This window comes from Amia ocellicauda, chromosome 5 (genome assembly GCF_036373705.1).
Source record: "Amia ocellicauda isolate fAmiCal2 chromosome 5, fAmiCal2.hap1, whole genome shotgun sequence".
In the NCBI taxonomy this organism is placed as follows: domain Eukaryota; kingdom Metazoa; phylum Chordata; class Actinopteri; order Amiiformes; family Amiidae; genus Amia; species Amia ocellicauda.
The window spans coordinates 3,269,863-3,283,579 of NC_089854.1; the positions used below are offsets into that span (position 1 = coordinate 3,269,863).

General features: G+C 44.5%; 1 protein-coding gene across 8 annotated transcripts in view; it reads right to left on the reverse strand.

Annotated features, from left to right (window-relative positions):
* Positions 1–13,717, reverse strand: part of foxp4 (forkhead box P4) — a 130,008-nt gene that overhangs the window by 8,180 nt on the left and 108,111 nt on the right. For 5 of the 8 annotated variants that reach the window (XM_066703267.1, XM_066703265.1, XM_066703264.1 and 2 more), the window contains 7 exons: positions 11,911–12,115; positions 11,095–11,171; positions 10,584–10,685; positions 6,130–6,251; positions 5,696–5,762; positions 1,129–1,257; positions 217–389 (listed from right to left, as the gene is read on the reverse strand). In XM_066703267.1, the coding sequence (XP_066559364.1) occupies positions 217–389; positions 1,129–1,257; positions 5,696–5,762; positions 6,130–6,251; positions 10,584–10,685; positions 11,095–11,171; positions 11,911–12,115 (875 nt within the window). The remainder of the gene's footprint in view (positions 1–216; positions 390–1,128; positions 1,258–5,695; positions 5,763–6,129; positions 6,252–10,583; positions 10,686–11,094; positions 11,172–11,910; positions 12,116–13,717) is intronic. The other 3 variants (XM_066703269.1, XM_066703270.1, XM_066703268.1) reach the window with 1 other exon arrangement.

Consider the following 13,717-nt stretch of genomic DNA (forward strand, 5'->3'; position numbering starts at 1 on the left):
GTCTGGAGAGAGGCGTACAGTCACTGATCTGACCTGGGTGGCGGACTGGTTCGAAAAGAAGAATAGTTAGTCAGGACCTTCATGTTGACTTTGTTATTTAGTTATTTTTAATGCTGGATAACCTCTGTGGATGTGAGGTTGTAGGACTTGCAAAACTGAGAGAGACCATGTGTTTTCACACAGCCGTGAGGGCAGTGCGTCTGCCCGTGCTCGTACCCGTACTGCTGGGGGGACAGGCCGGGGCTGCAGCTGCCGTTGCTGTTGACCTGCTCCACCGTGCTGCTTACGTCATCGTGGCCCACGTGTAGCATGTTCATACTGGCTCCGGTGGAAGTGTTCACCAGGGTGGGGCTGTTGAGCAGTGGCAGGCTGCTCTCGGCCAGGGCGGCCTGGGGGCAGAAACAAACAAACAAACAAACGCACGTTAAAGGATGAGTTAAAATGTCTGAGTTAAAAAAGGCTTTCTTGTGTTTCTTTCCTCCGCTAGACTCTCTCATTCTCAGTTTCTGTGTGTCGCGTTTGGTTTTTATTTTTCGGCTGTACTTTCTTCCGTTTGCAGGGAGTGTGGGGCGAGGGATTCGGCTATCGATTCCTGTTATAAAAGCATGCTGCCATTGGAGGGGTGCGGTTTGAAAGGTTTTAATGGGGCTTTGGGCAGTGTGTGTGTGCTTGTGTGTGCTCATTATTCACAAACTGGTTCCATCCACAGACAAATAACCTGCTCCCCCCCAGGTAACTCAAACGTGTTCACGTGAAGCTGTAAAGCTAATGCTAAGTGTGTCTCAGCTTGTCATCCCAGCAGCGGTCAAAGTGAGGTTCAGAAATAAAAGGACGGGCAAAACTTTGAAAGTAAACGAATGCGATAGATGCCGTGCGGAGACATCATGCCTTTATAGGACACTATGTCACATGATGCTGGACTGGAGTGGAGACGCTAAACTTGCTCTGATGGAACCCATTGTATCATCAGCAAAATGAGCTGAAATTGCTCTTGCGCTCTAACAATCTACTCAGACATTACAAATAAATAAATTAATTAATACACTATATATATATATACACACCAAATGTAATGGGACAAAAGGGAACAGCACTGAAAACATTTCATGGCCTGCTCAAGGTCCTGACCTCAATCCCATAGAACACCTCTGGGATGAACTGGAACGGCGATTCAGGCAGAGACCACAGAGATCCGACTTCTCTCGCGGCACTAGAAAGGGCGCTGCGGGAGGAATGGCCCAGTATTCCTCCGGCCATCTATCAAAAGGGATTGCAGCAGTCATTAGGGCGGACCTGCACCCTCGTCCATACAGTGTCAACAGCTAGTGCTAGTGTGTCTCTGTTGTCCCAATACTTTTGATAATATAGTGTAAAAAATAAACAAAGTCCCCTGGGAGGTTAAGTTTCTTCTCAGGCATCGGAGTGTCAAGTACTAACAAGTCGCAGCTCATCAAACGCAGTGCCCACCTTAATTAAAAAATAATTAACCACCAGGGAAGGCTCACGACAGAGTCCACCCAGATGGGTAACCCCTGCCCGGGCGCCAACCTGCTTTGTCTTTCCGTACCGGATTACCACGAGGCACATCAAAGCAAGATCGCCGAGTTACGCACTTAGGAGGATTTAAACGCGTATTAAGTCAGGGAGTGTTTCCCCCCCGCTGTCTCCTTTATTAAGCTCACTAGGGAAAAAAATAAAAATACATGAAAAAGTAGAGGGGAAAACGGAGAGGGGAGAGCGCTTGATCAGACGCGTCGACGGTGCGCCACTGAGCTTCCTCGAACGCATGCGTCGACGGGGGGGGGGGCTCGTGCGGACCACTGCAGGACTCCTTCAGAATTTAATTGAAGCTGCCAGACATCAAGTGTGTAATTGCAGAGCTCATTTGGAAAAGTTAGCTAATGGAACGACTTGGGGGGCCGTGGGGACGGACGCCACCTGGCCAGGCGGAGCTGTGGCGGGGGGCACCGTGAGGCCAAGGAGAGCACCGAAGGGCTGATCCTCACATCAGCAGGAGAAAGGGGGAGGAAAAAACAAAACTACAACAACAACAACAACAACTCGATCTCCGCGGTGCCATTGATCAGATCAGATCACAGGCGTGCTATCTCAGATCAGCTGTTCTGAGCCAGAGCACACAGGAGTCCCGGCCGTCTTGGCACAGACCTGAGAGAAAATGTTGTCATGCAGTATCTTCATTAACCTGGCCCGTGCGTGTGTGTCCGTGTGTGTGTGTGTGTACAGTTGGTAAGGCTCTTTCTCTGTCCACTAGGTGTCTCCTGTTCACAAGAGTAAAGCTGTCTGTGGCTGCGGCTCTATAGGGAGGACCTTTAGGGCAATGAACAGCAAAGAATTTTTTTTATTTTTTAAATAAATAAATACAGACACATATACATATCAATTAATATCTATGCAGGCTACTACTTGTACAAATACCTGTAATCAAAATTTAACTTATTTTTAGAAATCTCCCCTACAAGGATCTAGGTGGGTTTTTTTTTATGTTTTACGTCAGTCATTAGCTTTATAAACGGTGAGTTTTGTGCCCTAAAGACTTGCAAATCATTGCATTATAATACAGAAGAACAATACACACACAACAGATTAAGTATCTAGAATGGAAGAACTATATATATATATATATATATATATATATATATATATATATATATATTACAAATGTATCCTGTGCAAGAAGCGCATTTAATGACAGTAAGCAAAAAAGGGGAAAAAGTAGATATGCAGATCAGAGGGAAGAATAATTTTGCTCTGTCCTCACTTGTTATTGGGCTCTTTCAGTCACAAATAGAAGCTCAGAGGAGACGATGCTTCCGTGCTACACATGACAACTTAAAGTGTAATAAACACAGTATGGTCAAAAGACTGAAAAATGGGGGGAAAAAAGAAAAACAAAGTTCTGCTGACTGAACACCCTGCTCGGCAGCCCGCTCTGTTATTTCACATGTTTCTGGAGGCTAGGGTGGAGGGAAAGCAGTGAAAGCATATTTCACAAACATTAGCCGTTAATTGCAACAGCTGTGTAAAATCTTGAGAATAATAAAACACCCTCAGTCTGGTTGTAAAAAAAACAACAGAAAACAGGATCACCGAGTTCAGGATTAAAAAAAATACAAAATGTAATCCAGTGAGTCGTGCGTCTCGTAAGCATAGTATTACTGAGTAAGTCAGTAATGTATATCGCAGCATTAGTATTTTTGTGTTGTAAAATGTAGATATTATTTATAAACATCTCCTCCTACAGTTTTTCAGCCACCAATATTTGCGCACTCTTATTACTTTTGGTGCAGATTGGGGGTCCCGATTCCTTATGGGGCCCCAAGGACTCCAAAACTTTCAACAGCTAATAACTACTGATAGGGTGCTGTCAGCACAACAGTTGCCATTGAACACTAATAGGAAACCACAGGCTCTCTTTCAGACTATAGCATTACATCTGACCTTTGACCTTTCCAGAGCCAGATGCTGCCCGTTGGCTCTGTCCCAATGTACCCTCAGATACAGGAACATAGACGGGAAATAACATACTTGTCCAAAAACACAATCCGTTTTCTGATCTGAATTATAGATCATGGGATATGGCCAGAAAAGAATGACTTTTAACAACATCTGAAGCAGGCCAGATGTGTTCTTGTGAAAACACTTTGAATTTTGCACTTTTAGCTCTATAACGCCTCACAGAGGAGACAGACCCATGGTCAATATATAACACAGATAGCTGTCAAAATATGGCCTGGAATTTGACATTTCCTTCAAGGTCAAACTCACTAGAAGTATTACAAATGTGCTGATTTGTCCTAGTAGGAGAGCTCAAAGCTGAATCCTGACTTTGGATTTGTAAACAACATAATGGGTTAATTGAAAAAATGGTTCAAGATCTTTTGACCTCACCTTAAATGATTATCAATATTTAAATTGCTTTATATTGCCCTAAAGCGTGTATAGAACCCAGGAACTCAATATACGGTCTGTTCAGAAATGTCCTCCATATGACCTCTGACCTCTCCTTGAGGTCAAATTGAGAACTGGCTCATAACTCCTTACACAGTGCAGCTAGGGTTACACTTACTATGGAGCAAACATAGGAACCCATGTATGATGTCTCTGAAAATGCCCTTTGCTATGACCTTTGACCTTCCCATCAGGACAAATGCAAAAGTGGCTCATAAATCCTTACAAAGTCATTTACACACTGATGCACTGAACTGCACTGAGCAGCTACACTTTGCAACATCATAACCATCGTTTCAGTACCCAGATCAAGTTTCTAGAAACTTCTAAATCTAGTTAATTACTAATGAATTGGCAGGTGTTACAAGGAGACTCGCATTTTCTTATGGTTTTAATAAAATAACCTGAGAACAGCCCTAATTCTGTACTCTTTCCCTGTGACTTTTTACACTGATCTTTCTAATGATTCCCATGTGCATTGGAATCTTAAGACACATTTAATGCATTATAGCTCTTTTTCTGTTGTGGTTATTATTATAATTAAGAGAGGCTGTATTTATTGCATATCCTTTCATTTTATACTGCGAGTGCGAGTCCTGGTGGGAGAGAGCGTCAGATTCCTCCACATTAAGACCTGTAGTCAGAGATGGCCTGCGTCTGAGCAGAAATAATGCCTTATTAATAGGTAGCTTAGGGCCTGTATTTTTTATTCATGATGGCATTTTAAAGAGGTTATAGGAAAATAAAGGGCAGAGCGTCTTCACACAGAACGCCCTTCTTGTAGCTGTCGAGTGCAGTTATTTATACATTTTTATAAACGCCACGCGCTACCTCTTTTCACGGCGTAGCTGAAAAGACATGTAAATAGTGATGTAAGGATCCCCTTTTGTACGCACGGCACCTGCCACCCACAGTCAACGACGGAGACTGATTTCGATCTTGATGTGAGAACACTTGGGGACACGTGGAGTCATTTCCTATTCTTCCACATACAAGTCGCCTTTTGTGTGTCCGGAGTTCGCTTTGAACCGCGCTTCCTCTTACGCTGAATTGCTGCGCGTAGCCAAGGTCAAACAGCGATGTGTTGCAGCGGTTTATCGTACTCCGAGCTAGGAAATGGCAGTGAAGGATTAAATATGGCGAATCCGTGTTGCCGCTGTGGAGTTCTGAAGCCGCGCAGGTGTGAATGTTATGGGGGAATAGTCAACCGCGTTGGAGGTTATACAATGCATACGCACACCGATTCATTACTCTAGTGTATGACGGCAAGCTGATTTTGGTTATATAACACGTTTATGAACACGAATAGGGCTCATGACACCACAGTATCTGCGACTGCTTTTGTTCTTGCTTCACAAACCAGATTGACAGCAACACAGGGAGGCGGCGGGAATCATAGTGTGATGCAAAAACCACGAAACACGCCAGCAAGCAGAGAAACAGAAGCTCCCGTTTGTGTTTCGGCGGATCTTGAGCGTGAAAACTAGACACTGTTGCTTTAAAATGGATTTTCTAGGACAGACACTAATTTTATGCTATGACCTTAATTGACAAACACTTGATGCAATAAATCATCCGAGGCTGCTTTCAGATAGAGTTGTGTGTGTGTGGGGAGGGGGGTTTGGCTCTGGAATGCACTAATTACAACAGGAAATTGATATTACTGCCCTTGTACGGTTGATCCAGCCCACGAACAGAGCAAGCCGACTCACAAGCAGAGACTCACCTGGTAGCTGGCGTTCAGCGATCCGTAACCAAGTCCTGATATCATATTCTTGACTAAAGTGGGGCTTCTGAAAACCAGAGAGAGCGAAAGAGAGAGAGAGGGAGACAAGATAGAGAATCGGTTACACCTGTGCACGATCCTCCGGGCCTGACAAAATCAAAACCTGAAGCGTGCGTTACCCAACCCCCTGTGGTCTTGCTGCATTTTAAACGGTTAAAGCAGTATCGATCACATCCTGGGAGCAGATTGCCTCTTCAGTACCTCCTGCCTTCTTTGACAACTCAAGAAATCTCACACAATCTACTCCTTTAGAAAAATGAAGCCATCTGGAGTTGTGTGTGTGTGTACCCAGTGTTAAACAACTAAAATAACCACCAACAAACATGAAGCACGCGCTGCCCTACACCCGTGGGTTCCCCAGTGTCCGAGCTTACCCGGTCATCTTTGGTGGTCTCCTCTTTTGGTATTCAACTTCGTCCACTGTCCACACTGCTCCCTTCACATTCTCTACTCGCACAAAGCACTTGTGCAGACTCAGGTTATGGCGCACAGCATTCTGCAAAGAGCAAAGGGAGGAGAGAGAGAGAGAGAGATGGTCAGCGAATGATCAGAGGAGGCTGGGCACATCAGTGGTTTAAGTAAAGGTCTTGCAAATAGTGGGTTTCCAGTCCAAGTGCATTGTCACCCCGAGAACTCCTTGTGCGTTGCGACAAGATGGATCTCCGGGGGAAAACACGTGGTATTCAGCTCAGTGAAATCCAAAGACAAGAAAAACAAAGCGGAAACAAAAGACAACCCAATATCGTGTCTATATTTTCATTAGAGAATAATCGAGCGACAACAACAACAATGAAAAGATCAGACGAAACGCAGATCACATTATGGATTTAGCTTCAACGTCTCTGCCCCTTAACCCGTGTTCATACATATTCATATATTTGGATGTGTGTTTTTGTCGCCTGTTTGTGCTGGCGTGGCTGTCGCTGTTTGCCAGTGCCCCAACGCGGCGCCCGAGCCATGGGGCCCTGGCAGAGTCGGGGGGTGGCATGGCACCGCAGCCGAGAAAGGTTCCATCTCTGACGCTAAAATAAAAAGATGCGCCCCCTTGCACCCCCCCCTTTTAAATTTCACTAATCAGCCACTATCTAGAATAACACCCCCCAGGGAGCCACATTCCTTTTCATCTGCTATTTGTAGTTTGTTCATGCCCAATTTCATTACCAATTTTAATTCGTGTATAATTAAATCCTGTGTATTTTTTCTGACACGCTTTTTTAATCCATAAGGGAGAGACGGCGAGGCTGGAATCACTCCTAACCATAATTACAAGTGCCATAATCAGGCTAGGCCTCCCTTCTTTGAATAAATTTCCTCACGCAGAAGCGATGATGCTTAGTTTTGCAAATTAGTATGACCCCAATTTCAGACAGCCACCTCGCGAATTTTATTTGCATTCCCATTCGTGATGAAAGACTAATTCTCCCAGTTAAAACATTAGCAGCAATTTAAAGAGGGTCAGACACTGCAGACATAAACAAAATGCCTCAGCCGCCAAAGAAAGGAAGGGGGGGAAAAATCTGTTCAAGAGGTGTGGAGGAGAAAGAAAAAAAATCAGTTTGTGCACACAATGCTGGCATCAAACATGTCTCAGTTACTTGAGTCAGTGCCACAGATCGCACAAACCGAAACCTGTTTCTCTCATGATTATTGTCCATCACTTTTTACTAGAATTATTGAATGTGTATATATGTATATATATATATTTAAAAAAAACAACAGTAATCATATGCTTCTGGGTTTGTGTATTATATCTGTTCCTCAAATGAGAAACAGGTTCAGTATTAATATATATAACTGTTACACACACGCAAACTCGCACTAAAGGAAAAAAACAGTTCCAGTTCTCTCTGAAAACATTTGTGCTGATTGATTGATTGACTGTAGCTTCGTGTGGTTTTGAATATGACTGACATCTCTTCTGCACCCATTTCAAAAACAAGTTAAATAAAATATTCTTATGATTTTAGCTTAAATACCCATGGAGTAGAATCATGTGGGTATTTTTTTTTTTTTTTGTAAAGACAGGAATAACTGTCATTGCGGCTGCATGTATATATATATTCAGATATCCATAGGAAGTACTTGAGTTTCTTAGAAGTAATCATGATTCTATGAAAATAATATGCTTCTATGACGTCTATGCAAATCATCCATTTCAATTTTCAGACAACAGGAACACGAGCCGTTTCTGTAAGTGAACTTGAAAAGGAAGATTTAAATTAAAGCGTAATATTATTGTATTATTTTAAAAAAGATGCAACTAATGAAACGGAGATGCCCACATGTTAAGACGATGGTTAGGTCTTTTAATTATTTAACACGAAGGAACGAGTTTTAAAAACGATTCTGGGAAGAAAAGAAAAAGAAATGGGGAGAGAAAAAAAAAAAAGAAAAGAAATGAAGGTTTTGTCCTCCTGGAATGAAATGGCAAATCTATTAATTGTTAAGTTTCATAAATGTGAAATGAGTTGTTAAAGATATTCTGCTCAGGCCCCTTGCCCGTCAGCCGGCTTGTGACGATCACTTCCCTGGTTCAAGGCCATTAAACCGCAATAGTGTCAGTCGCGCCTTCTCTCTCTGTCTCCTAATTCGCCCTGCTCTCCCGAGGACCTGACACACAAATTAGTGGGCTTTTTTCCCTCTTCCTTTTCTTCTCTCTCCCCTAGAACTGGGTCAGCACCTGCAACAGTCCACGCTGCAAGTGTGAATCTCTAATGAGGCCCAATGACAGCCTGTTCCCTCGCTAAGTGGGGCCTTCCCAGCATCCTCTCTGTCACAGCCAGCCGTGCGCTTGAGTTTACGCCAAGAAATCCCTCCCAGACCAGTTTTCTTATAGATTAGAAACTAAACGCACCCGCTTTTCCCAGAAGCGACGGAACATCGTTATTGAAACGGGACGGATCTCGTATAGCGCCATAATCGTGTCAGTGGGCGACATGTCTGGTTAGATCTGTGATGTCTAGGTTCAGGTGCTGCCGGATCTGCTCCTTAAGAGGCCGAGAAGAGGTTTCAATAGTTTATGTAGCCTTGAGCATCGTTTCAATGGAGGAGAAATATGAATTATCTGCGGACAGAGAGGGCTTTATCCTCACAGAGACAATCGCAGAATAGCTCTTTACTTTCCTGTCCCATGAGCTGCATTGTCACGCACCGGCATCGGGATGAATAGGGTATGTACGGAGATGTTGTTGGCTTTACAAACTTCAGGATAAAATGAGATTGACTAGGCAGGGCTGCACCGGTGCTGTCAGAACCAGGGGTAGGGATTTGTATTCGGTTATTTGTTTTGCTTATTCTTGTCACTTGCAGTTTGTTTCAGGTATCCATCAATTATTTCCCAGCGCCAACAGGAATCCTGCCGGGTAGGGACACTCCTTTAAGACTGATTGTCAAGTCAAGGTCATGTACTAAACACCAAATCCCTGAGCTGAAAGGTATAAGCTCATAAAAACAAAAAGCAAAAACAACAACCCCTGCCACGTCTGCGTCAGCCGGCCTGCCCACCCTCCCCGCGGCGTGCGACTGTCTGGGAGTCGCCACTCTCTCAGACCCCGGCCCACACTCGCAGGCACCTCTCGGCGGTGCGTGTCCGATGGCTCGCGCAGATAAAGTGCCCCCCCAGAGCCATGCGCCGCACATTAATCAACGACCACAAATTAAATAGGCAGATAAGGAAGAGCTTTATTATGGTGAACTCTGTGTAATGCGCCTGCAGTCAGATAAAAAGCATAAGCAAAAAAAAGAGGGAAAAAAAGAAAGCAAGGCAATAAACAGGCAATGTCTGAGCTGAATTCCTGTCACCCGGCGCCAAATTCTCCCGGGCCAAGCCAGCCTCTCTTGTTTTGCAGGAAGAATGAGATGCAAAGCAGGCGAGTGATTTGGGTTTGCGATTTTTTCGAGATTAACGACACCTGACAGCAGTTTAACATGGTGTGAGCTACCCCCCCACCCACGTAACTCAGAAGAGTTCGAGAAAGGGTACAAAAGGTTTCCGAGGTGCCGTACTGAATTCCAGGCATCCGTCATCGGGGCAAATACAGCTTGGACGGCTTTCGCTCCTTTTTGTTTGGAAACTAAACAACCGATGGCACCGTTTTTTTGTTGGAAGGGCTTGTTGTTGTTATTGTCACGGTGCAATATTTATTTAAACGGTTTAAATGTTCTTTCGCCTAACCTGTTTTCCAAAAGACCTTAGCCAGCAAGCGCCAGTTAAGCTGAGCACGCCTCCAAAATAAACTCCAGCCACCCGACTGTAAAATGTGTTTTTCCACACAACAAACACGGCGGAGCCAAACACGACAAAAGAGTTGCTGGCAGGGGATGACAGGGCTCTGTTATTATAACCAAACAAAACGAAACAAAACAAAACAAAACACAGAACTAAACCCAAAGGGTGGGTGGAGTTCCCCTCTGTCTCAACAAGTTCAAGCCTCTCAATAAGGTCCAAACACCACACTGGGAACAGACTGGGGGCACTGGTCCAGTTGATTTAACCCCCTCTTATTCATCTGGCGATCTAGCTAATTTAATACAAACAATATTAGCACAAACTGACAAAATGGCAGAAGACAGCTGTTCAGAGTGCACCTCAGTTGAGTGTAGGCCCAGTCTTGGCCTGAGTGACTGTTGTTCTCCTTTTGAATTCTGCTGTGCCGAGAGAAATGTTCGGGATACGATGTCCCTGCTCATACCAAAAACTCGGCTCAGGGATTTAACACAATTTCAGCTCAATTGTCCTTAACCCGCTGTTTTGTTTCACTGTGTGCCATTTGTGTTTAGCTTTCATTTGGTTCCCTGATCGGGACCTCATGCGTAAACCTTCTCTTACCTTCCATGTTGCTGTGTTTCTCCTGAAGTAGGCGAACATTCGCGTAAACCAGTTGTAGATTTCGTTGAGGGTTAATTGTCTGTCGGGGGCTTCCAATATTGCCTGAGAAAAACAGCAAAACCGGCAGTATGAACAACAACTAAACAGACTGAGTAACTGGCAAAAAATAAAAATAAATATTATCTATATAAAAAAATAAAATGGCAGTGACTTAAGTATTTGGGGTTTTCTTACAGGCAAAACTATGTGGCAGACTGGCTCGTAATGAGTGATTTTACTTATTCTTAGATTAAAAAGAAATCTGATACTTCCAACTTCTGGCATACAGCATTAAGGGACTTAAACCAGATGAAGCTACATGAATAGTGAACCGCAAAACAATGTCGCAGGAAGTGGAATGGTCCGTTTCACGGCAATCCGCTCTGTGGATGCCATCGACCACGAGATCCGACTTTCTCCATTTAAACACAGGCACAGAGAAAATAAAAACACATTAAAAAGGCTTCCTTACGTGTCGTATGAGCGAGGCGTAGGTAAAGGGAGGTCTGACATCAGCGTTTTTGTAGAATTCGTGGTTCTGTGCGAGCTCTGGGAAGGGAAAGAGAAAAAGACACGGCCAACAATTACATAAGTTTTTATTCTTTGTTGTTTTTCTTTCCGTTTTCCTTTTATTGTTTCTGTAGGTGGAAAGGTTGCACATCCTATTCCTTCAACCGAGACCTGGGTGGAAAGAGACGCTCTCTGACCTCAGACTCGGGATCTAAACTTGCGAACACAAAGCTGGGCCTCGGCAGTGTAAAAGTGCATCTTGCTTTTCGCTCGCAATCAGCGTCTGTATCTGTGTACGTGTTCATTATTCTGGTAGAGAATTAGGATGCGGGGGCTCACTCCGGTGTCCACGTGCAATAGGGATGATTATATAAAACTATATTGTGATTACTGTCGTTGCCTTTTGTATGTGTCTCGCTAGTTTGCCAGAGATAGCGTAGGTGTTCTGTGACGCACCATATATGGGTGTGTGGGTGTGTTCTGTGCGGTCTGCTCTGTTCCTCTGTGTATACGATTGGCTGTGCCCCCCCGGTGATCGTACAAGAGTGCTCGATGATGCACAATCAACACGAGGCGGGCAGATCCACTCAAGGGCTTAAGGGGTTTCTGCTTTTCACTCCACCTTCTTAATTGCTTAATTGAAGCGATTACTCAGACAATGAAGTCAAATCCCCAGTTTATCCCAGGTTTTAAATCAGTCGGCTACCTGCCACAACCCCGCCCTCGAGCACTGGACTCGTACGCCACCGCCAGTGTGCCACACTGCCCCCCGCCGTACCTGAAGCGATTGGGGTGCAGAACTTGTCGGAGTTCCGGCGGCGGATGGGCCCCCCCACGCCGTGCAGGCTGGAGGAGCTGATGACCGAGGGGCCCTGCCGCAGGGGGGTGATGGGCGCCGTGGCCGAGGTGGGGGGGTGAGGTAAGCCTTCCGGGAATGTGTCGCTCTCCCTCTTCAGCAGAGTCGCGCCGGAGGCCAGGTTGAGCTGACATGCAGGGAGGGAAGGGAGACGGGTTTGAGTCACGGGGGTTTCAATGCCTCTTCCTAATTGACTTCAAGTTCTGGGATTGTGGTTTCAGTCTGGACTGAATTTGGGCCTGTATCTGCCATTGGTAACAACTACTCCTGCAAATACTATCACTCTGTTCCTATTGTTATGTTCACGGTCTGAAGGCTGAACTAAAATGAATTGCAAGTAAGTGAAGTGTCTGTTCTCTTCTGAATGAAACCGCAAACCCATCTTGCTTCTGGAATTTAAAAGGCCACTCAGCCATTGTCTCTTGCTATGGTGTTCAATCTGTCGCCCTGGTTAGGCCCAGAACACAAACCGCACACATCAACACACACACACACACACACACACTGGCGTAATACAATCTAAAAGGCTGTACTAATCAGAGAGCCTTGTGAGAGAAGAATAACAATAATTAAACAACACAACAACAACAACAATCTCTGTTAACAACGGCGCACATTACCGAGCAATCAGCGGCTCTAGCGCTCTCTACAGATCAGTTCTGCCCAATTAGCTACAGCTGAGATGACTGGAAACCAGTTCCTGGCCTCGCCGAGTCTCGATGGGAGTTTTCTTTCAGAGGCTGCCTGTGCAGCGATAATTAAAACCATGATGCACATGTGCAGCCGGGAGAGGAGAGCAAATGGAAAACTAATACAATAAATTAACTCGACTACCCCTCTGCCGACAGCGACGCAAACCTGGCCCATCTTGAGTAATTAGGGGGCAAAATTGTTTAACAGGTACTTAATTAACACTGGATCGGTGCCAGTTTCTCTGCAACTTAGACCATCTTAATTGAGGGCAATTTTTTGTTTTGTTGGCTCCTCCCGGGTGCCTCGCGCTACTCTGAACCTCTTCGGCAGATGCCAGAGGCAGTTTCTGATTTCCCATTAGGTGCTAATGGCAGCTCATCCACTAAATTTGTCTCCAAAACAAGAACTCGGCCTACTTTTCTTGCACGCCACGGTACAATACAATTTATATCCCCTCGAATTAAGACACTCCACTTCTAATTGACAATTAATTTCAATGTCTTCATATTTTAATAAGTCTACTCATAAATCTTGCCATGAAATATTCATTAGATACCTAATAATTGCATTGCACCGGGTGTTATAAATGTGTTTTCATTCATGAACGGGGGATTGTGCTGCAGCATTCGAAACGTTGCCGATAGAGATGTTTTCTCCCTCCTACTACTCTCGTATTCTCTCTCTCTCTGTGCGTTTTATTCTACCTTTGATACAAGCGGCTTATTGGAAAGAAAAACTGTTGATTGTCACTTTATTATGTTTTCAATTATAAGCCTTTAATTGAGAGATTTAGCATCTGCCTTCAGATTTAGTTTTACAGACAGATTTTACTGATCTATTAAACACAAACACACCTATCTATCCATCCATCTACATATACACACACACCATAACACGCTCAGCAGTAACACCTCTTATACATGATTCAATCTTCCATTCATTTCCAACGTATGACTCTGAATTTGAAGTGGTAAAAGTGGGAGAGCGTGCGAGTCTATATGAACACAAGGTGGCGCAGTCCGGTCTGTTCCTCCAG